The 20881-nt window shown below is 50.5% G+C and overlaps 3 protein-coding genes across 9 annotated transcripts in view; 2 read left to right on the top strand and 1 right to left on the bottom strand.

Moving 5' to 3' along the window:
- The window catches only part of LOC122388970 (dystroglycan-like), a 39751-nt gene extending 36165 nt beyond the window's left edge, over positions 1–3586 (top strand). For both annotated transcript variants that reach the window (XM_043380570.1, XM_043380571.1), the window contains 4 exons: positions 94–276; positions 652–1119; positions 1404–1586; positions 2021–3586. In XM_043380570.1, coding sequence (XP_043236505.1) covers positions 94–276; positions 652–1119; positions 1404–1586; positions 2021–2938 — 1752 coding nt within the window. In that variant the 3' untranslated portion in view covers positions 2939–3586. The remainder of the gene's footprint in view (positions 1–93; positions 277–651; positions 1120–1403; positions 1587–2020) is intronic.
- LOC122388971 (ankyrin repeat domain-containing protein 16-like) lies at positions 3560–8794 on the bottom strand. 2 transcript variants are annotated; one of them, XM_043380572.1, is made up of 4 exons: positions 8559–8794; positions 8160–8281; positions 5416–5670; positions 3560–4519 (listed from the first exon to the last, which is right to left on the bottom strand). In XM_043380572.1, exons 1-4 carry the CDS (start codon positions 8732–8734, stop codon positions 4083–4085), a joined length of 990 nt encoding a protein of 329 aa, XP_043236507.1. In that variant the 5' UTR covers positions 8735–8794; the 3' UTR covers positions 3560–4082. The 2 variants fall into 2 exon arrangements, with proteins under 2 accessions (XP_043236507.1, XP_043236508.1); XM_043380573.1 differs by having other exon boundaries at positions 8748–8756.
- A 3689-nt stretch (positions 8795–12483) lies between these two features.
- On the top strand, positions 12484–19188 carry LOC122388972 (transmembrane emp24 domain-containing protein 7-like). Of its 5 annotated transcripts, none has more exons than XM_043380577.1 (4): positions 12484–12551; positions 15188–15358; positions 15596–15841; positions 18123–19188. In XM_043380577.1, exons 2-4 carry the CDS (start codon positions 15209–15211, stop codon positions 18363–18365), a joined length of 639 nt encoding a protein of 212 aa, XP_043236512.1. In that variant the 5' UTR covers positions 12484–12551; positions 15188–15208; the 3' UTR covers positions 18366–19188. The 5 variants fall into 5 exon arrangements, with proteins under 5 accessions (XP_043236512.1, XP_043236509.1, XP_043236513.1 ...); XM_043380574.1 differs by having other exon boundaries at positions 12503–12555; XM_043380578.1 differs by having other exon boundaries at positions 12511–12750.
- The last annotated feature ends 1693 nt before the right edge of the window (positions 19189–20881 follow it).

Genomic DNA, 20881 nt, shown 5'->3' on the forward strand with positions numbered 1-20881 from the left:
CCTCTGCTCTGACCTCTGCTCTGACCCCTACTCTGACCGCGCTGTGACCTCACTGTGACCTCACTGTGACCCCGCTGTCCGCTGTGCCCGCAGGCGGACTGGCTGACTCAGCTGGTGGCCCAGCTGTCGCGGCTGTTCGGGGAATCCCTGGAGGACACGGCGGTGCTGCTGGAGCGGCTGAGGGCCGAGCCGGGCCTGCCGATCCGTCTGACCTGGGTCAATGACACCCTGCTGGGCGACTCGTGTGACCGCGCAGAGATTCAGAGGATGGAGGAGGTGAGGCGCCGGCGGAGAGCAGGTGTTGAGAACTGGGGTAGTGGTATCGGTATTGGCGGCTGACGCGCGGCAGTGCGCGGCATTTTACAGCAGAGAAGTGTCGCAGTGGTGGCTGGGTTATTTGGAGCACACCTTTTATCTTCTTAGATCCGCAATTAAGGTGTCCAGCTTGTGAAGTAAAAATTGCATTGATCTCAGCTTACGATCGTGTATGGCATCCTGTTAGAGAGATTAACGTACTACTTCAGATAGGGAAACCTAATGTGAATGGCTATTCGAGGCACAACCATGATTGATCGTTCGCGTCGGTAATAGGTTTTTAGTTCAGAAGGGGATACGTGCACCTCCTCACCTCACTCTCCTTCTCGCCGACAGCTGTTGGTGGACAAGGACGGCTCTCCGTCGCCGTACCTGCAGAAGACGCTGGCGCCCGTCTTCAGGGCCAAACGTATCCACGTGGACCGGATGGGAGACTGTCAGGAGCCGCCGCCGCCTCCGCCGGTCGTACCAACGCTGCCGCCCACCGAACCACCTACCGAGCCTCCTACGGAACCAGCGACGGAACCACCTACGGAACCACCGACGGAACCCCCTACGGAGCCTCCCACGGAAGCGCCTACAGAACCACCTACGGAACCACCCACAGAACCTTCTACGGAGCCAGCTACGGAACCGCCCACCGAGCCACCCACAGAGTCGGAGCCGGAACCGGAACCGGAGCCGGAACCGGAACCGGAGCCGGAACCGGAGCCGGAGGTCCCCGTTTCGGCGCCGAACCCGCCTCTGCTCCGGGAACCGCTGGAGCCGGTGAAGACGCCGGCCGGCCACGTGCTCGAGCTGCAGGTGGGTTAACGACCTCCATCGTACTCGCCTGCCCCCACCCACTAACTCACACACTTTCACTCATCTGCTGAATGTGTCCACAGCTCCATACATGTTTAACTGGGAGAGGATGACAGGAGATGTCAGGTGGGCACGTAATAGCCCGTTTGTAAATCACATACAGGGTGTCCCAGAATTGATGGCCGATGTAAGCCGATGGTTACCGACTCCGTGTCATGTGCTGATGTCAACTGTAATCGCTGTCCCGCTGTGCCTCCGTCGCTGACGGCGCCGTCTGCCGGCAGCTGCCGGAGACCATGTTCGGTCCGGGCCCGGGCGGCCGCGGCCTCTCAGAGATGTCCCTGCGCCTGCTGTCGGCCGCTGGGGACGAGCTGCCCGCCAGCAGCTGGCTGCAGCTGGACGCCAGCAGCCACCAGCTGGTCGGACTGCCGATGGACAAGGACGCGCGCCGAGAGCGTTACTTCCTGGTGAGTGCTTCAGGTCGAGCGACTGAACAGAGCTGGCGTATGCTACAGCAGTCAGTCGCAGTATTTTGTAAAGAGCAGAGTGGTTGACTTGGCTGTAAATACAAAGGCTCTGTGTACTGTGTGCATTATTTCGTTGCTAGTGGAACAAACTATTCGTTAGCTTCACCGTTCGTTTACAGTACAAAATGATTCGTTTTCAGTTTGATTAAACCTACTATTATTATACCGTTATCAATCGCACGTCTTTGGAACTACCCTACTGCAATTCTCGTTATTTCGCGGCGACAACCTTTTATTCAAACGTGATCAGTACGACGGTCGGTGCTCCCTCCCTGTTCCACCGTGCTGTCTATTGTGCCCCTCCCCCTCCCTCCCTCGGTCTACAGCTGTGGCCGTCGCTCGGCGCCCCCCTCACAGCTGGTCCCTCCTTTCAGGTGTGCGAGGACAGCGAGGGCCGCAGTGCCTCTGCCGAGCTCGAAGTGACTGTAGAGCCGCGGCCGGCCGCCGGCGCCGTGCTGCCGCCCTCGGCTCAGTTCCAGCTCACGCTCGACCACAACCACCGGGCGTTCGTGCGCCGGCCGCTGCTGCGCGTGCGACTGGCTCGCGCCATCGGCCGACTGTTCGGAGACGCCGGCGCCCAGGCGGTGGTGATCGAGTCGATCGCCGCCGGCTCGACGGTGGTCAGCTGGTCGAACGGCTCGCTGCCGACCGACGTGTGCGCCGAGACTGAGGTGCGCCGCCTCCAGGAGACGCTGGTTGATGACCAGGGTGAGGTGACCGCGCACGCGCGGGACGCCCTGCAGCCAGAGTTCCGTGTCCAGAGCGCCAGTGTGACGCTGCAGGGCGCGTGTGCGGCGCTCATGACGCCGCCCACAGAGGCCCCAGTGGGGACTGAGGGCGGTAACGGCACGCTGACCGGCGGCGAGGGCGATGACGAGGACGGCAACTACTTCATCACGTTCCTGATCCCGGCCGTGGTGATAGCCGTGATGCTGCTGATCGCCCTGGTGGTGGCCTGCTGTCTGTACCGCTCGCGCCGGCGCGGCAAGATGTCCATGTCGGAGAGCGGCACGTACACCAGTCGCGGCGTGCCCGTCATCTTCGCCGACGAGCTGGAGGAGCGGGTGGACCGGCGTGCCACCAAGCCGCTGGTGCTGAGCAGTGAGAAGCCGCCAGAGCCGCCGGCCTACCCGACGGCCACCACGCCCATGCTGGACGCCCACGGCGAGGCCAACGGTGCTGGAGACGCGCCCTACGAGCGGCCGCCGCCGGTGGCCGCACCCCCCGAGTCGGGCCGGGCCGGCCGGCAGGCGTCCAACGCCCGCCAGCCGCCGCCCTACGTGCCGCCCTAGCGGGCCGGAGTGCCGAGTGGGACCCGCTGGGCCCGGCGCCGGGACAGACAGAGCCCGGTGCCTGAACTGAGTGTGACGGACGCCTGACCACAGGTGGACGGATATCGGCGCCGAGAGTGCTGGGGACGCGTGGTGGTCGTGTGACATTGTGTTATGCCGAGAGACTTGGAGAATAGTTCGTGGTGCCTACTCAAAGCCCAGGAGAGCTTTTAGCTTTATGACGTCATTTTAGTCACGTGACGGTAACTCTGACATGCTAGAGATTGGACTTACTGACGGTGGACGGACCCCGCGCGACTGAGCTTACCGCCGCGACAGCTGAGTATTGGTTCATACTGCCCGCTGTGGTCTCTGATTGGCTACTGGCAATCCGTCGCGATATCCCACTGGCTGATGTCGCCCAGCGCGACTCCTCCAATATGGCCGCCGCCGCGTGTGTGGTCCGGTGCCGATGTGATGTCTGTGATGGGGCGGCGCGCCGGTGTTCCCTCCTGTAACCCCTGCTTTGTGACTGGCCGAGTGTCCAGCCCGACTGACGGTCTGTGCGCCGCGGGCCACGGTAACCAGACATCCGCTAACGCCGACTAGTGCTGCAGCGCGCCCTCAGCAAACTGCGCGTGCCAATGCAATATAAACCCGTGTATTCTTGCCACTCGTCATCATGCGCAGAACGTTATCGCGGGGAGCGATGAAAACCGCCGTGATTCGGCACTTTACGGACGTTAATTGAGGTTTTACTGGCGCGTAACATGGGAAGATGCGGCTTTCACGATCGGTATGAGTATACTATATACGGACGGGAGCTCTTTCCTGTTATCACAGGCAGGAATTAAAACGTCCCGCTATCACAGACACAAAGCGAAGCACTGGGTTCCATAGGACTTGCCTTCTCCTTTCCGGAGCACTCCACCTTTCGCCACTAAAAGGTGTAACAATACAAAACAAACATCCTCGTCGCATGAAGTCCCCGACCGACCGCATTTACTTTTGGCACACGACATTGTAATTCGTACATACACTTCAACTTGAGTCACGCAAGGCCTATTGTTGTCCGCCGAGCTCACGTAGGCCGGTGTACTTCCAGCACTCCCTGTGCAGACCTCGTTGAGCACCCCTCCTCAGCGCCCAGCGTCCCATGCCGGTCTCAATCGCCGTCGATCCGTTCGGCCAGCTGCTGGTGGCCGTGTATCCGCGCCACGTCGGCCGCCGTCCTGCCGTGAGAGTCCCGTGCCGCCCGCCTTGCGCCCCTCTCCAGCAGCAGTTCACAGACCGGCGCGTGTCCCTCGCGGGCGGCCGCGTGCAGCGGGGTGCTGCCGTCAGCGGCCGCCGCCGTCACCAGCTGCGCGAACAGGCGCGCCGTGCGCACACAGCCGGTCTGGGCGGCGGCGTGCAGCGGCGAGCGGCCTAGCCGGTCGCGGCGCGTCGGGTCGGCGCCGGCCGCCAGCAGACGGCTCACCAGCGCCGGGTGGCCGGCGCGCGCTGCGTCCATTAGCGGCGTGACCCCACTGGAGTCGGCCGGGTCCGCGGACTGAGCCGGGTCCGCCAGCAGGCGCGACACCACCGCCTCGTGGCCGGCGAACGCTGCGCGACAGGGCACCGGGGAAAGGTCAGCCGGGGAAACACGGAGACACGATAGACGTCAGCCCAGTGCGCACACACACAGGGAGACATCGGAGGTGAGACCGGCACAAACACACAGGGAAACATCGGAGAGAAATGGTTCGGGCTTCAACGCTTATGAGTTCGCGGAACATGGTACGCAATTAGGTATAACAGCTTTTGGGATTTGGGAACCACATTCGCGACATTCCCGGGAAGTGAGCAGCACTCCCGCCATGTTTGATAGCGGAAAACACCTCTCCCGACCTGCTAGTACACGACGATGGTGCTGCGATCCATTGGAGTTTGCCTTGTAACTTTCCCCGCGTTCGATGTCTCCCGGACGGCAAAGATTCTATGCCGTCCGGGCCCGAAATGGCGTTCGATGTCGCACGGACGGCAAAGATTCTACGTGACGTCACGTAGAATCTTCGTCGTCCACGCAGAATCTTTTGAGCGTACTACGCTGGGCGGAGAGGCAATGATGGCGCGTATTTCAAAAGCGGCGCAGCAGCTGTTTGCAGAAGTTGTTGACATTTGTGCGCGGTCTCTATGGAAACGTAAACTTGGGCCTTTTTCGAAACTGACGCACATTGTGTACGTGGCGCACAAAATGGCCGGTCTCGTCGTCCGCCTTTGTGCTTCATCGAACGCAAAATAGAATATTCTGCGTAGAATGTTCTTCGTCCGAGGAGACATCGAACGCGGCCTTTGACTATGCGCACACAATTATACATAGTAATTTTAAAATCAAAATAATATCGATAAAACGTCCCAGATCTAGCTCGTATGTAACTGCCGAAGGACCCCGCCGGTGGGCAGTGGCGTGGGTCACCGGTCCGGAGAGCTCCGTCAGGCAGTCGCGGGCGCCTCCTCACCTGCGGTGTGCAGCAGTGTGCGCCCGGTGCGACTGCGCGTCTCCATCAGCCGCGGCTCGGCGCGCAGCAGCAGCTCCAGCACGGGCAGCTGGCCGGCGCGCGCGGCCAGCTGCGCCGCCGTCCAGCCGTCCTTGTTGGCCAGCAGCGGCAGCGCGCCGGCGGCCAGCAGCGCCGCCACACACCCCGTGTCGGCCCGGGTGGCGGCCAGCATCAGTGGCGTCCAGTCGGCCCGCTTCAGCGCGTTCACGTCGCAGCCTGCGGACAGCGCGGGGACGGGCCGTCGAACGGGGCAATGCCGAACACTGTCGAACGGGGCGCTGCTGCTCTGATAGACTGGGGCGATTAACTGTCTGGATGTCAGGAAGTATCAATTTGATAAAATGTTACCTACTATTGGTGATGAACATGTGGGCTGTTGAGCGGACACATGGTCACAGTAGTAGGTGAGCGTAAATTTCCTTGTTTCTTCCTGGCTAGAAAAAGCTAGGTAAGTAATCTTTTCTAGCTACAGTTTAAAGAAAAAGTAGTTTAAATAACTGAAGCAAAACCAAAGCACTTGACTGCTAAGAATTAAAAGATGTTTTTAATGAAACTGTCCACTTTTAAGTGGCAAAAAATGAGGTGCAAAACTGCTAAGAGGTGCTTCCATCACCTTATTAAGAACATGGCAGTGAAAAAGTTCCCCCAAGAACCCTTGTCATATACAAATTATATGAGCGAACCCTAGTAACTAAGGTTAGGAATTATTAAAGGGACTATCCCACCTTCTAAAATGTTGTTAAAACCAGTTAAATTGTGCCCGACTTTATAGATTGGATGACCAGGAACACGGTTCTGGCATTTATTTTTCATTAAACATCTTAGGCTTCCCATATTCCAAACACAAACTTTCAAATATGTGACGTCACAGCCCAAAATTACCTCCTTCCCCAGGCCACATTACTGTCATAAAGCTGATTCTTTTTACTCTGTAGGCACCACAACAAAGTTCAGACCAAGTTTTAAGCGATTTTTCAACGAACAAACCCATTTAAATCAGAATGACTAAACGAGGTGACGTCACACTAACGGTCCCTCCATGTTGAAGATAGGGCCTTGTACAAGGCCCATTTTCAAATGAAGGGAACAAATTTCTTCAACACCAAGAGGCCGCGGGGGTTGCAACCTAGATAGATAGTGGTTTCTGAACCTCGCCGCAAACTTGGCTATCTCAACTCAAACCCCATGTTAAAGGGACCCTCCCACCTTCAAAAAAGTTAATGAATTGGCATGAAAGTGATGTCGCTCGGTTCAGAAAGAGCAAAAACGAATATCTACCAAATTTCATCGAAAAATATTCACCGGTTTTCAAGATCTTAGACTTTTACTTTTGTTTACTTTTTGGGATCTCCGCTGTTCCTAGCGACTTTATTTGAAAGTGCGGCATTTGTTGCGCGCAAAGCAGCATATACCACCGCGTGCTACAAAACGTTTTAGTCAAACATTTAACGGACGTTTGAAAGCCTGATGACGTCATCAGATTCCCGTAATGGTTAAGAGATAGGGACCACGCTGGTCCCACCCTGCAAGTAAAGGGAAGAAATTTCTTGAACACCATAAAGCTGCGGGGGTTGCGACCAGGATAAATGGTGGTTTCTGAGCCTGGCCGCCATAGGTGGGCACGATCCGTTCCTCCGTTCCTCCGTTCCGGAACGCCGTTACAATTTTTAGGAACGGAGGAACGGACTCATTACATTTTAAACAGGGTAACGGACCAAGTAACTTCCGTTACATTGGTTGCTCGTTCCTCCGTTACAGTTAAGCCCGTTCCTCCGTTCTTCCGTTACTTTTCGTTTTCCGAGCGGGTTGATCTTTCGACTAACCCACAGACATGTGGCAGCGAAGTTAAAGTTTTATCGTATTCTAATGTGTTAGGTTTAGTAAACCTGAGACCAGTCACAGTTCAAGCAGGTCAAGTGCCAAGGCACAGACTTCTTTATATAAAGAGACTTTTACAGACTTCTTCTCTTTATAGAAAAGTCTGTGGCCAAGGCTATAATATAAATTTGGCTCGAAGATGTCTTGAAGAAGGAAGATGGCCTCAGTGATCCTGGTCTTCCGGAAGGAGCCGGCGTTGCAGCATGTGTTCGCAAATTTCAGCACGGGCGTCCCTTCAAGCGCCGAGCGCATGTTCTCGATGGGAGTGCAAAAAGTGCTACCCTCTCAGATACCAACCTGGAACGTCTAGTGTTCGTAAAGGGCAACCGGTATTTGGCCGGGGACAAGTGACGCGCATCAGTACCACCAGACGTTCCAAGGTTTAGTGTCCGTCAGTGCCCGCTGTCTTGGTAGATTTGGTGGGCATTCTGCTTTCTGGATGGGTTTAGTTTGTGTCTGAATGGTCTCAGAAATGTTTGAAATATACAAAATTTTAACGTTTTTTTCTTTTGTTGTAACGGAGTAACGGACTTAAGAACTTCCGTTACATTATTTGCAGATGAACGGAGGAGCGAGTAACGGAAGTCACGTCATGAAGGAACGGAAGAAAGAGTAACGAAGTTACAATTTTGGGGAACGATGCCCACCTATGCTGGCCGCAAACTTGGCTATCTCAACTCAAAACTAATGTTAAGGTGGGAGGGTCCCTTTAAAGGTGGGATAGTCCCTTTAAATGAGCAAGATGGAATATTCCATCTTCATGAGATCAAATCATCTTAAAATGATTTGAAACTTGATGGAATTGAAAATGTTCCTATAAGCCATACCTGCGTCAATCAGAGCTCGCACACAGTCTAAGTGTGAAAAATGGGCAGCTTCATGCACTGGTTGTTTGCCATCCTTGTTGCCCACCTCCAGATACATCCTGCATCCAGTTGAAAGCAAGAGCCTGAAAAATTAAATCAACTCACTAAAAATAAGCTTAGAAGAGATTAGACAATAGTGCTCTAAGAACTTATTGAATATCAAAATGAAATATCAATGTCAAATTGAAATGGGTTACCTATCCAAAAGCCACGATTTTAGCACTCCACTCGGAAACTGGTGACTGACCTTTTAGTGCTTTACAACTTTGTTATTGGAGCTGTTAGGAAACATGGCTTTATATTATTTTAATATACATATAATAACCATGAATGCTTTTCCAGCTTAAATTGGCTACTTACTTCAGCGTTTCTACGTGACCCTCCCTTGAGGCGAGATGAAGACAAGAATCTTTAGATTTTAATTGAACACATTCAGACCATATTATCTGTGGACCTAAGCTGGAGATATACTCCTTTAGCTTCACAGTCTGTCCTTCCTGAGAAAATCTCAATAAATTATCAGTAACAGAATTCATTTCAATATGCAACCATTCCAACCCCAGAATCTACAAAGCAAACAATACAAACAGGGGGGCGACACGGCTATTCACGCAATGTATTCATTTGCGGGCCCCGCGGGGCCTCGCGATGACGCGGCTGGAGGCAACCACTCAGCGCGCTAGGATCCTTCTGGCGGGGCCGGGCGCCGTAAGGTGTGCAATGAATGGGCGGGCAGACAGAGATGAGGTAGGTATTGAATTTGAAATGACATCATGAGCAATTGGATGGGGAGAGAGAACGTTTCTAATGGAGCTGGGGATGGGGGAAAACCAAAAATATCACGGTCGGTTCAGTGCTCCGACGGGGCTGGGCGCCGTACGGTGCGTAGTAATTTAGACGGGCAGACAGAGGTGAGTTATCGGATTCGGCTCTCTGGTGGGATTTTAAGACGTTTTTAGTTAAGCTCAGGGCGGGGCAACCCGCTGGCGGATGCAAGGGAAGGCATTTGGGACAATTGTTATCCCCCACAGGCCCACATCCGGGGCAGCGTCCGAAATCGTTTTTCGAGAATAAAACGAAAACTTCACAACTTTTATGAGGAAAAGTGTATTGATCGAAGTGCACAGTAGTGCGCAAGGAATCAAAATCCGATGTTTTTTTTTAATTCACAAACCTTTTTTAGGGTATATGCCCCCCGATGTGTTCAAGACCGCTTCCTGGATCCGCCAATTAAGAAATAGGTATGTCTAATGTCACGGTCGATTATCGAGCTTCGACGGGACTGGGTACCTACAATGAAGAGGCGTACAGACACCTCACCCCACATCCTACTGCTCTACCCGTGCCTCTGGGTGAAGCACTGAAGCATCACGGAAGCCCACAGGACCTGCGAGTCGACGTGGTGGCCGCCGGATACTGCAGCTCCCCGGAGTTGCCCGGGACCGAGGGTTTAACAGTAGTAATTTTCACTGGTGGTGAATCCTCGTAATGTAGAGATCTCTATATACCTCTATGTAGAGTCTCTATATACCTCTATGATCTCTATGTAGAGTTCTCTATATACCGTGCCGTGCAGTCTCGTGTCTCGTCGCGCTGCGGGCGGGTTATTTATGGCGCAGTGGTTTTTTCAAAATGTCTCGGCCAAAACAAACGACCATTTTGAGCTTCATTCAAAATCCTAAAAGGCAAGCAGTAAATGAAAATATCGCCAGTGGTAGCGAGACAGAGATGTCTGACAAAGCGGAGGCAGACCAAGACCAACTTCCTGCTGCTCCCGCCCCAGCTCCCACCGAGGCCGTACATGCTCCCGCCAGTGCCAAGAAAACGGACTAAGCGAGGTTTGTGGGGATTGACAGCCCTTTAACCCTCGCCCGCACATGGGGGGGGGGGGGTGGTTGCCACCCCCCCCAGGTAGTCTTTCTGCTCTGCACTCAACATTTTTAGAGCTAGAAGGCTGATTTTTCGTATAGCTGCTCCTCTATCCTTTCTTGATGTCCACTGAAAATTTCAAGTTTCTGTGATTTTTGGTTTCGGAGATATGACCTTGTTTTTCAGGTCATGTCATGACCCAAATGGCCAATTCTCAACATCTTGCGTTTGCCATGGGCCTTATGAGCTTTTGACACCCTGATTTCGGCCTTTTTTGCCAGTCTTACCTCCCACCTGTCATGGAACATGTTGTTCGACGATGTACAGGGGTCAAGGTCAGGGTCAAGGTCAACCTAGGTCATCTAAGATAATTGCGTTTTAGGCAAGCTGAATTTACTTTTTTGAAGTTTTCTTGACTGCATTTTTGGTAAAAGCTTCTCAGATCATGATTTCATGTAATATGGACCCAAAAACAATCGGTGCACACATCAGTATACACACAGACACACACAGACATACAAACACATATAATTGACCTTGACCTAACTTGACCTGAAATGACCTCAGCAGCAAAATTCTGGTCGGGTAGTGTGACAAAGAGGTTCTAGCTGGCTTGGCACCAGAAAACAGCATCGTCATCGGTATTTGATAAGCAGCACACTTGATATCCAACGGTGACCCAAAACAGCAACATTTTTTAGTTTGACCTGACCTGGAAGGTCAATGACTGACCTGAGAAGGTAAAACTGGGTATCATTGGATTCGTCTCTTCCCAAAGAATCTTTTTGGTCTTTACTGCTAAGCTCTATCTCCAACAGGAACGAAATGGCGCGGGGGGGGTGGCAACCACCCCCCCCCCCCATGTGCGTTCTAGGATGGGAAAATGGCATGTGCGGGCGAGGGTTAAATAGGCAATCATTCACAGATAGGTTAAGGTAGGTAGGTATTTTGGTAATACCTATTATTCAAACCGTCATCTTTTTGCGGGGTAAACAAAAAGGGGGTCTCATTACGGCTACAACGACAAAAATGGGTGTTTTTTCTTTCAATTTGCGGTTCAAACCATTTTAAGTTCAGTGCAACGGGAACTCCAGATTTGACCCGATACCGATCGGATGGTCAGTGGGACCGTCCCTTGTCTTGTCTCTTCGCACTGACATATCGGTACAGGCGTCGGCGTAGAAACCGGCGGGGGACGGGGGTCATGACCTACTCGAATTTTATTCCCCTACTGGCGGATCCAGAGGGGGCATTTGGGGCAAACGCCCACTCCCCCGCAGCGCCCGAAATCGACGAAAATTTACAGTTTTTGAGGAATAAAACGAAAACTAAACAACTTTTATCAGGAAAAGTTTGTTTTAAACTGCGCAGCAGTGGGTAAGGAACCGAAATCCGATGAGTTTTTGGAATTTAGAGAAAGTTTTTTTGGGGGGTATGCCCCCCGCAGCGTCCAAGATTACCTTTCTGGATCTGCCAATGATTCCCCCCCTCAACTTTTCCTGTAAAAGTAACCCTGGTTACGATTTTATATTCCTAAACAATATGGCTGACCAATTATGCTTGCCTACGTTCAGGCATTATCCCTGATGCTTATCCGCCCACTACAACATGTGTTGTCTGTCAATCAACCATCGCTCGACGACGGGATCAATTCTACCCATCGGTACTCGGTTGTCAATTCACCCACCCCGTTTCCCTAAAAATAGACGGGTCAGACTCGGCCTGGGTCCTAACGAGTCCTAGAATCGCCAGGGACGGGATCGGGTCGCCGTTATTGCACCGGTCTTAGCGTCTTTTGTTACATGTAGAGTAGACAGCTTCGACCACGGACGTCAGACCGTTCTACGAATGTACGCACCATCCAGGCCTAAGATGCGTCGAGCTTAATAAGAATGCAGTCTAGATCAATCAACATAACAATGGTGGTATGCAAACGTTAAAATCTCTCCCCGGCTCCCGCAACGTCCAACGCTCCTCCGTTATACGCTCGCTCGATGCTTCCGCCGAGCCGGCTTGCCTCCAATGACGTCATCGGCCGGCCGGCGGCGTTCAAGGTCAAACGGCTGGTGTCCTTACCTGGAGTTCTATAGCCTTGAATACAAACGGCGCGAACGGCGCAGCCAGCACATTGTTTTTATTTTTGCAGCAAAATAGAAGTCATGCGATGACGTTTTGTCTTATCTACGCCATTTATGTCGCGATTTCGGGATCGATGTATCTTTTTAGAGAACCTAGCGGGAAAAATTTAAACTACATTATGTTTCGTTTCTGAGAGCAATATTAATGAATAAGTTATGTTTAATTTGAAAGAAATTAAACCTTTTAACAAAATTTTGTTCCCAAAAACAAAAACAATCGGCAAAATAATTTTTGTTTCCTGAGCAGAGGCGGCCGATTAACCATAACCTTGACGTTTACCGGCAATCTACGTGTAACCGAACCTGTCAAGCTGCTTAGCACAATTTGGATCTGTGTGTTTTGATTGTGGGTAATTTCATTGTTCATTGTGTTAATGTGATCTGGGTAGGATTTGATAATTTTCCTTAAATATTATAAAGGTAGGCTTGTGACTGTTTCTGGGAATGTCTCACACCTCATTTTGCAATGCAATTTTTGGTTATGAGTGATGACAGATGGTCGATCTCGGCTAGAACAAATCAAATTTGAATTGCAAAAATTGCAGGTACTGATTGATTATTGATGTTAATGAAAAACCATGGTGATTAGTCATTAAGTTAACCAGCTACATGATCTAGGGGGCGTTTCACCAGCTCATTTCACTTCAGTTGGGGAAACTACGAGGAGCCAAACAAAAATTGGATTAGCCAATCAGCGGCTGGGGTGGGCGGGGCGATGACCATATATGGTCATAAAATCAGACTTCATCTTTTCAAAGAATTTTAGCATTCAAATGAAAAAATAAGGCATAAGAATGTTTTTTAACCACACAAGGCCTACACTCACCCGGTGCATAATTAACTGGCGGCTCTAAATCGCAGAGTTACAACGCACGGTCAAACCGTGATTGGCAAATATGGCGGATTGAAACAGACGCGCCAAAAAATGTAAGCAGTATCGTGGTTTAAAAATGTCATTATTTTTATTATTTTGTTTATGGTTTTTCTAATTGTAGTAAAGTTATTATTTTAGAATTAAATATTTTTGTTTATTGTAATTAAATTAAATCTTTTAACAATTTTCTTTCATAAAACCAATCCATTTATTGAATGGCCAGCTGATTGTGATGCCCACAACCTGCAGAAAAGCCGTTTTCCTATCGCCATTTTCGAGTCAATTCGCCGAATTTAATCAAATCACACTCATTCCTAGTGAAAAATAGAAGCCTTTTCTCTCCAATAAGTGGACGCGATACTGCAAGTACCGGCTTGTTATACCGTTTTTCACCCTTAGTAGCGGGGGCTGCATTTATGCCCATATATAGTCATGAAAAGTCCATTTATTGACCAATCCATTTTTTGACATTCGCCTCGTAGTTTCCCCAACTGACTTCTATTGCGTGTCTCTCACTCTTGGTCAGGAGTACGCCGGAAAGAGCTTGGGAGCAACTGACAACTGAAAAAGTCACAAATTTGTGTGAGTGGAAAAAGTCACAAATTTGTTTGAGTGGTATTGGCTGTGTATTGTATATTTTAACAATATTTGAATTGACCTGGGCAGTGGGCACTGAACATAAATAATGAAAATAACCAGCATACCTTTATTAGTAAGCCTGGCGTCCCAGGAAGATGCCAGATTGGGACGACAGAGATATATAGACCAAAACAAACCTAACCTGACCTGACCTGACCTAACCTTACCTACAACCTACAACTTACAAACCTACAACCTACCCTACAATCCTACAAACCTACAAACCTACAATGGTATCTGGCATCTTCCTCATTCCTGGGATGCCAGGCTTACTTATTACCCAAATTCTGTTTTCCTCTCTGCTTGCTGTCAGTGTAAGTGTGCTGGCATTTTCTGCTTCTTAAGACTTAAGGTGAACTTTACATGTGATGTGTGGCTCACCAATGACAGGTTGAACATTAGTCGAAAAATCAATGCCTTTTGTGGGAAGACACATAACTCATAAGACATTGTGGGAAGACATATGCTGCTAAATAATTGGGACTAAAACCATACAGCACTTGGGCTGGATATCTGCATCAGCTCACACCAACTGTGGAGTTTTGCAGAACTGTGCAGTGAATCAGCCTGCTCCTTAGAGCTCTGAAAATTATATACATGTAACATAGACACATGAAGTGCAGCAGTAGCTTGTGATGAGAAAAGTCACAAATTTCATCAATTGCTCTTTGATTGACCCTGTAGGTGTAATGTCTCCCATACATCAATTTCACTTGTCTTGAAGGAGCATTTCATATATAAATGTAGTGCCAATGTGATGTTTCATGCAGTTTTGTCTGTCTTTGTTAAAACTTGATGGTGTATCAGTATGTCCCTCTGCTTCTGGACTGCAAATGTTACAGTTGTTGAATGATTTGCTTGTCTACTCAATTAAGACTTCCTAAAACATTATTGAAAGTGAAACCTACTTAACCGACCTAAAACCTACATGAGCCATACTGAAACCCTACTTAATGCCTGCCTAAAATTCAATGCCTTCCTTTGGGCTCTGGCATTTGCAGTGCAGAGGGTCAGCCAGCAGATGCTCTAGTCAGAGTCAGACGGTACCACCCAGTCACTCTAGTAAGTAGTAACTACCACAGACTTAACACTGCACCATCTTAAAATCTGCACTTGACTGTTCATTTCCTAAGTGCCCCCAGCATGGACAAGATCAAGAGCTTATCATAGTTGCCATGCCTTACAGTCAGTTTTATTGGGATTTTCCCTGATTAAATGCCCATATTTGGTTTGAAAATGAAGGCTTGTCAATAGTTAGGGGTGTCATGAAGATTTTCATGTCCATAGGTTGCAGTATGGACGTGTCCACAAAACAGTTTTGGATTTCATCAGAGTGCTGCTCTTCTCCTCAGTTTTATCTGTGAAGTGTGGGATGACAGGTCAAATTGTGGCCTGTTTATTTGACGTAGTGTGGAAGATGGAATATGGGTGGAATATGCCTGATCGTGACCTTGTTAAATTTCTTCCAGGTCTTTTGTCTTAGGAACACCATGGAATTTTTCCTGTTTGCTTTGTTTGCTGTTTTTAGTTCAGTGCACATCAGTAATGCAGTGGAACTCACATTTGAGCTGCCAGATAATGAAAAACAGTGTTTCTATGAAGATATAAAGGCTGGAGAAAAAACGTCAGTGGAATTTCAGGTGAGTCAAATTCGGACTGATATTTTTTATCTTTTTTCGTATACAAATTGTCTGATATCTTCTGCTGTAAGAAACGACACCATAGGCAACCTAAATCTGAATTCCTAGCCCATGCAGGGGCAACTGAGGGACACATAGCCATGATAATCAATGACAACTTAAGCGTGTGACTTGAGATGAGCATTGAACATCCAAGTAGGTAACATATGTGACCTGCCCCCCCCCCCCTGCCCCCAGGTGGTCACGGGCGGCAACTACGACGTCGACTGTCAGATCAAGGGGCCCGACGACCGCATCCTGTACAACAAGGTGAAGGAGCAGTACGGCGACCACTCGTTCACCACTGAGAAGGCTGGCACCTACTCGGTGTGCTTCAGTAACGAGTTCTCGACGTTCTCGCACAAGATCATCTACCTGGACTGGCAGACGGGCGAGGAGAAACCGCTGCCTGGTCTGGAGGAGCACCACCAGGCCCTCACACAGGTCAGTCAGGCGCGCGGACGGACGGGGTCGAGAGTACTGGGGGAATGGGGCCTTTCGGATGGACGGAAGTACCAGGGACACGGCCTGGATGGGTGGGCGGTTGGGATACCCGATACGGTCTTGATGGGATGGACTTCCCGGCGAAATGCCGGGTTCAGGGAATGGATAAACAGACGCGGTATGGTGTTAACCAAGGCTGGACTACAGCCCCGGCGGGCTGAGCGGGCGGATTACGGGGGACGTCAGGGTTACTACTAGATGCCGGCAGCGCTCCTGCGTTGCTATGATATATATAAGATATGAATTAACTGCACGTGCAATAGTTCATGTCCCAGGCAATCTAGTGCAGTCATTTTCATAACATTCTGTAGCGGGTGTCTAGTTCTATCAGTGTACCGACTTTTGTGTCGCTAGCTCGACGTTTCCCGGGATCAGAGGATCCATCGTCAAAACCGTTAACCGCCCCCGCACGCGCAGCTTGCACCCCTCGGATGTTATCTCGCCGGAATGTCATGACTCAATGTATTCTTCTTATGACCTGCAAGTTTTGAACCAGTTAGAGCTGCCGTTTACCCTGCAGGCGTGGCGGTTTGCGGTGGGCGGGCGTTTGTTTATTTTTTGCGACGTTTGCGTTGGTGTTTCGGGCGTGCGTTTTGCGCGTTTTGCGGTGTTTGCGTTTTGCGGCGGGCGGGCGTTTTTCCCAATTCAAAGTCCAAACTTTCGGGCCACAGCGCTCCTCGAAAAGCGCTGCCCTCGAGTAATCTATGAAGTCTCGGGTCGTAAACTGCTTACTGCTATGTTCGACGGCATGAAAACGTATACTTGCGTTTAGCTACCTAGTGTTGTGTTATGAGCTTTTTTGACTCCGTCCTTTCGGCAGTGTCCTGATTTTCGTGAATTTGGGTGGAAACCCACACCTAACAGATTCTCTTTGTGACGTCCCGGAAAGCCAAACGACGTCCCTGACAAATAAAAGTGGATAGGTATATCGAACACCAAAAGCAAACTAACAAAAGGAAATATCACCTCTGTAGCCTAAAAACACGGCTATGCAAAATGACAATAAATATATCCTAAGTCCTCACAAACCCACTCTTACACTCAACTCCCCTTTCCTGGCCAACTGCCGCAACAGTAAACAACGCGGTTTTATTTTATTTTCGTTTTCTGTGCGTCAGATATGGATAGGTTTTTTTCCTTTACCATGTGAAGGTAATGCTGCCATATGAAGGAGAAAAGATGTCGGAATAGAGGGATCTGAGGACGTCGTTTTCCACTTTTCAGTTTTAGTAACTGTGCAGTGTATAGATAAAAATTAATCATGCGAATATATTACTTGGACATTTAACTATAAGCACGCAACATACCTTTAGTATCAAATGACTGTAACATATTTAATTATTTTTTCCCCTCAGAAGGTCACAGTAACGGGTTAGCGCTGCCCCTTGAACATGCCCTTCAAAAGTAGTTAATTTTGCATATGTTGATAGTGGTTGGGGAAAAAGTTTAATGTTTATCTGTTTGAATTAGAATAAAGTTACCGAATTTCAACAGAATTAATTCAAGTATGTCGTCCTTGACTTAAAAATACACGCAATGTTGGGGACGTCGATTGACCTTGTTATTCCCATTTAATCGACGTCGGTACAAAACTGAAAAGTGCTCAATGATTTCACATTTTTTCCAGCCAAGAAAAATTCAGCGTCCACCTTGGAGTTTTCTTAATTGAATTTCATAACAGGAAGCTATGGAAATTAATTTCCGAACTGTTTTCCACCTCTTTGTTTGGACGTCTGCTTTTTTACATCAGTCCTCTTGCTCGATATGATATCCCTCTTGTGACGTCAATATTTAGTGATAGCCGCTGGCTCTTGGGCTGATTTTTGTTGAAGCATATTTGTTGTTGACTGTTGTGTACGATCATGGACAAGAACTAGACATCTTCAAAGTGTTGTTTTGGTGTTTGTGGTGAATGCTTGAATTTTGTATTTTACTAGGGGTAAACTGGCATTACTTTGTGTCTATATATGATCATTTGAGGTGCCTTGAGGTAGTATTAGTCAATATTGCCAGTGAAAATCGCTAATTTTAAGAGATTTAGGTAAGGGATCTTCAGTGGCTTAGGCTCCGCACCGATATCGACGTCCTTTTGAAATAGCGACGTCCTCGGGGCTTCAATCACACTCTCCGAAAAATCAATTTCAGGACACTGCCTTTCGGCCCCATCCGTGACTGCGTTATCGTTGGCAACATTTGACATTTTCTCTATCGGTTCCCACAGATGGAGACTTCAGCGCAGGCCGTGCACGAAAACCTCAACGCCGTCGACGACTACCAGACGCACTACAAGCTGCGCGAGACGCAGGGCCGCAAGCGAGCAGAGGAGCTGGGCGAGCGCGTGCTGTACTGGTCGGTCGGCGAGACGATCGCCATCCTGCTAGTCACCATCGGACAGGTATTCGTACTGAGGAACTTTTTCGCGGAAAAGAAGCCGTCGGAGATGGGCTACCGACAGCTGCACTAGTGCTATAGGATGTGGTGCAGTGTGGTAAGGAGTGGTGCGTCTGATGCATTGTGGTGCGTAGTGGTGCAGTGGTGAGTGACGTGTTATCACTGACGTGCCGTGTGGTGTGACGTGTAGCGCTGACGTGCCGTGTGGTATGACGTATGCTGCTGACGTGCCGTACGTTGTGACGACGTATGACGCCAACGTGCCCCGCGCGCTGGTCTGGAGCGTGTGTGCCGGCGTGTGTCCGGGGTTTTCCACTGCCGGTCGGAGGCGGGAGGCGCCGCCCGGGGAGGGGGCGGCCGGAGGCGAGCAGCGAGCTGTCTCGGCACGGGGCGGCCGGTGGCGAACAGCGCGGTGTCTCGGCACGGGGCGCCGCTGCCGCCGATGGCGCGGAGCGTGTTCAGTAGCGGGTGCCGGGATAGTCCTGTGCACCGTCTTTCTCAGCTGGTGTCCGGGGGCGCGCGGTCGGAGGATGGCGTCCGGTGGGTGGTGAGAGGGCCTGTAGCGGTGGCCGGGAGCGGTGCCTGGTAGAGCTTGGGCGGGCGGGCGGGCGTATCGCCGGCGGTGGGGGGGTGCGGGCGGACGTTTGAGCGTTTGACACCAAAGGTTCGGCATTGCCATCAGAGTTGTGTCGCAAACCGAATTGATAGATTCACGCTGTTCGGCTCAACGGTATACGTAGCATGTTTGTTGATGTTTCCTAAAACTGCCGGCTAACAGCTTGTTGAATTGAGCTAAGCACTTTCAATGACGTTTCGCCGTAGACACTTTTGTTATTACGGAGCGAGCGAAGCGAGCGTAGTCTTTCCTTAGATTAACAGAAATTTCTGAGTATGAGCGGCCGGCCGGCCGGCCGGCCGGCCGGCCGGCCGGCCGTGCGGACGCTTTTGCGAGGCTTATATCTCAGCAACCACTTGACCGATTTACACGCGGTAAATTTTGTAGGGTAGCTTCATTCCTTCTACCAAGTATTGGACTATTCCCGATGCATGTGGATGACCCCTTATGCACGTGCCACGTGCAAAACGAAGAGGTGTCAGTTTTGTAATTGTTGCAATATCTCGGTAACTACTTGGCCGATTGCGCTGAAAGTTGGCATGTAGATAGGCACCCACTAGGCACTGCATATCCATGTGCCAGAGTTGGGGTGCTGCTGCACGTGCGCACGTGCAGGGGTCGTTTCCAGATCTCGAGAACGGCTGGACCGATGGCGCTCAAATTTGGTACACGATTAGGGACCAGTTAGTAGGGTGCCGTGCACAAGTCAGTTGGGACCCATTTTGCACGTGCGCACGTGCAGGGTGCCACTTCCAGATCTCGAGAACGGCTGGGCCGATTGTGCTCAAATTTGGCACATCGCTAGAAACCGGTCAGTAGGGTGCCGTGCACAAGTCAGTTGGAGGTACCCCCTCGAAATTTCGCACGTGCAAGACTCACCCCCTCGCTCGCTCCGTTAGTCGCCCCAAAAGGCGTTATACTGGTTGTAGATGTTATTACCACGGACACAACTCTGGTGGTGCAATTATATCGTATACAGCTTTATTTTAAAAATCGGCAGCGGTTCGCTTTGCACATGCCTTTACTAGCGTGAGAGTTTCGCACGGTTAGTATGGTTGTTGGACATCAAACGAAATAAAATAATTTATTGTGTACGGTGCGAGTTGGTTTTGTGACGTCTTTGTTTGGGTGTAGTGGTTCCGGAGATGTATTTTCGTTATTTTAAATACACCTGTATACACACGCGGAAGGAGGCTGTTCGGTGAAGCTCCGTTGGATGGATGGTCGGGAACGCTGTGCCGCCTGCGCTGTGGTCTAGCACCACCGTTTGCTAGTCTAGTACTGCAGCGGTGCTCGGGGCTCGCAACCGTCTGTTTCCTTGTCAGTTCGTGCACGAATTTCATCGATCCGCCGACCGCCGGTGGTGGGCCGAAATGCAGTCTGCGATTTCGACACCCACTGGCGCAAGTGGCATTTCAAACCGGATATCGATTTAGCGTGCCGCTGAGTTGGAATGGCGTGGCCTAATGTCGGGTGCCACACTTCACTGAGCCGGGCTTACCGCACGTCGGTGAAGCTTCAGCGTGATGTATGTGGCCTGGCTGGAATGTTTGCAATTCACAGTTATTCTGTTTCAGTTGGCGCCAGTATTGCAGTTTTGATGGAGGCTCGGTTCGCCTGTCCCTGCCGTCATTTATTCATGGGAATCCCACATACCTACCACTGTAGAGTGTTGATACACTATACATAATCAATAAACGTTCTCAGAGCCTCACAACACCTCGGATCACTCGAGCAAGTCAGACTGTATTGGCACAGCCACCCCGTTTACCTTTCTCAAACACTGCTGTACCGTAGTTTCCGTCTACTCCCATAATCTCGCCGCCCCACGGACCACCAAAGTCCGTAGTCTCCTTATTTCCCCTTAATCTGACTAGCAACAAACAGCCGGCGATAATCACGTCAGCAGTTTATCAGACCAGCTATGCCGGCTGTCGTGCAGATCTCCCCACCATAGATCCATATCAGCCCTC

Source organism: Amphibalanus amphitrite, unplaced genomic scaffold (assembly GCF_019059575.1).
Source record: "Amphibalanus amphitrite isolate SeventyFive unplaced genomic scaffold, NRLGWU_Aamphi_draft 000340F_arrow, whole genome shotgun sequence".
NCBI classification, from domain to species: Eukaryota; Metazoa; Arthropoda; class Thecostraca; order Balanomorpha; family Balanidae; genus Amphibalanus; species Amphibalanus amphitrite.

Bases quoted from the DNA above. Each gene is read 5' to 3' on its own strand.
- LOC122388971 (XM_043380572.1), bottom strand. From the start codon at position 8,734: ATGAATTCTGTTACTGATAATTTATTGAGATTTTCTCAGGAAGGACAG. The intron at 5,671-8,159 runs GTATGGCTTATA...CGCTGTCCGCAG, and splicing joins GCGAGCTCTGATTGACGCAG to GCTGCGACGTGAACGCGCTG. The intron at 4,520-5,415 runs GTGAGGAGGCGC...CCTGTCGCGCAG, and splicing joins CACACTGCTGCACACCGCAG to CGTTCGCCGGCCACGAGGCG.
- LOC122388972 (XM_043380578.1), top strand. From the start codon at position 12,694: ATGACAGATGGTCGATCTCGGCTAGAACAAATCAAATTTGAATTGCAA. The intron at 12,751-15,187 runs GTACTGATTGAT...AATTTCTTCCAG, and splicing joins TTGAATTGCAAAAATTGCAG to GTCTTTTGTCTTAGGAACAC. The intron at 15,842-18,122 runs GTCAGTCAGGCG...CGGTTCCCACAG, and splicing joins ACCACCAGGCCCTCACACAG to ATGGAGACTTCAGCGCAGGC.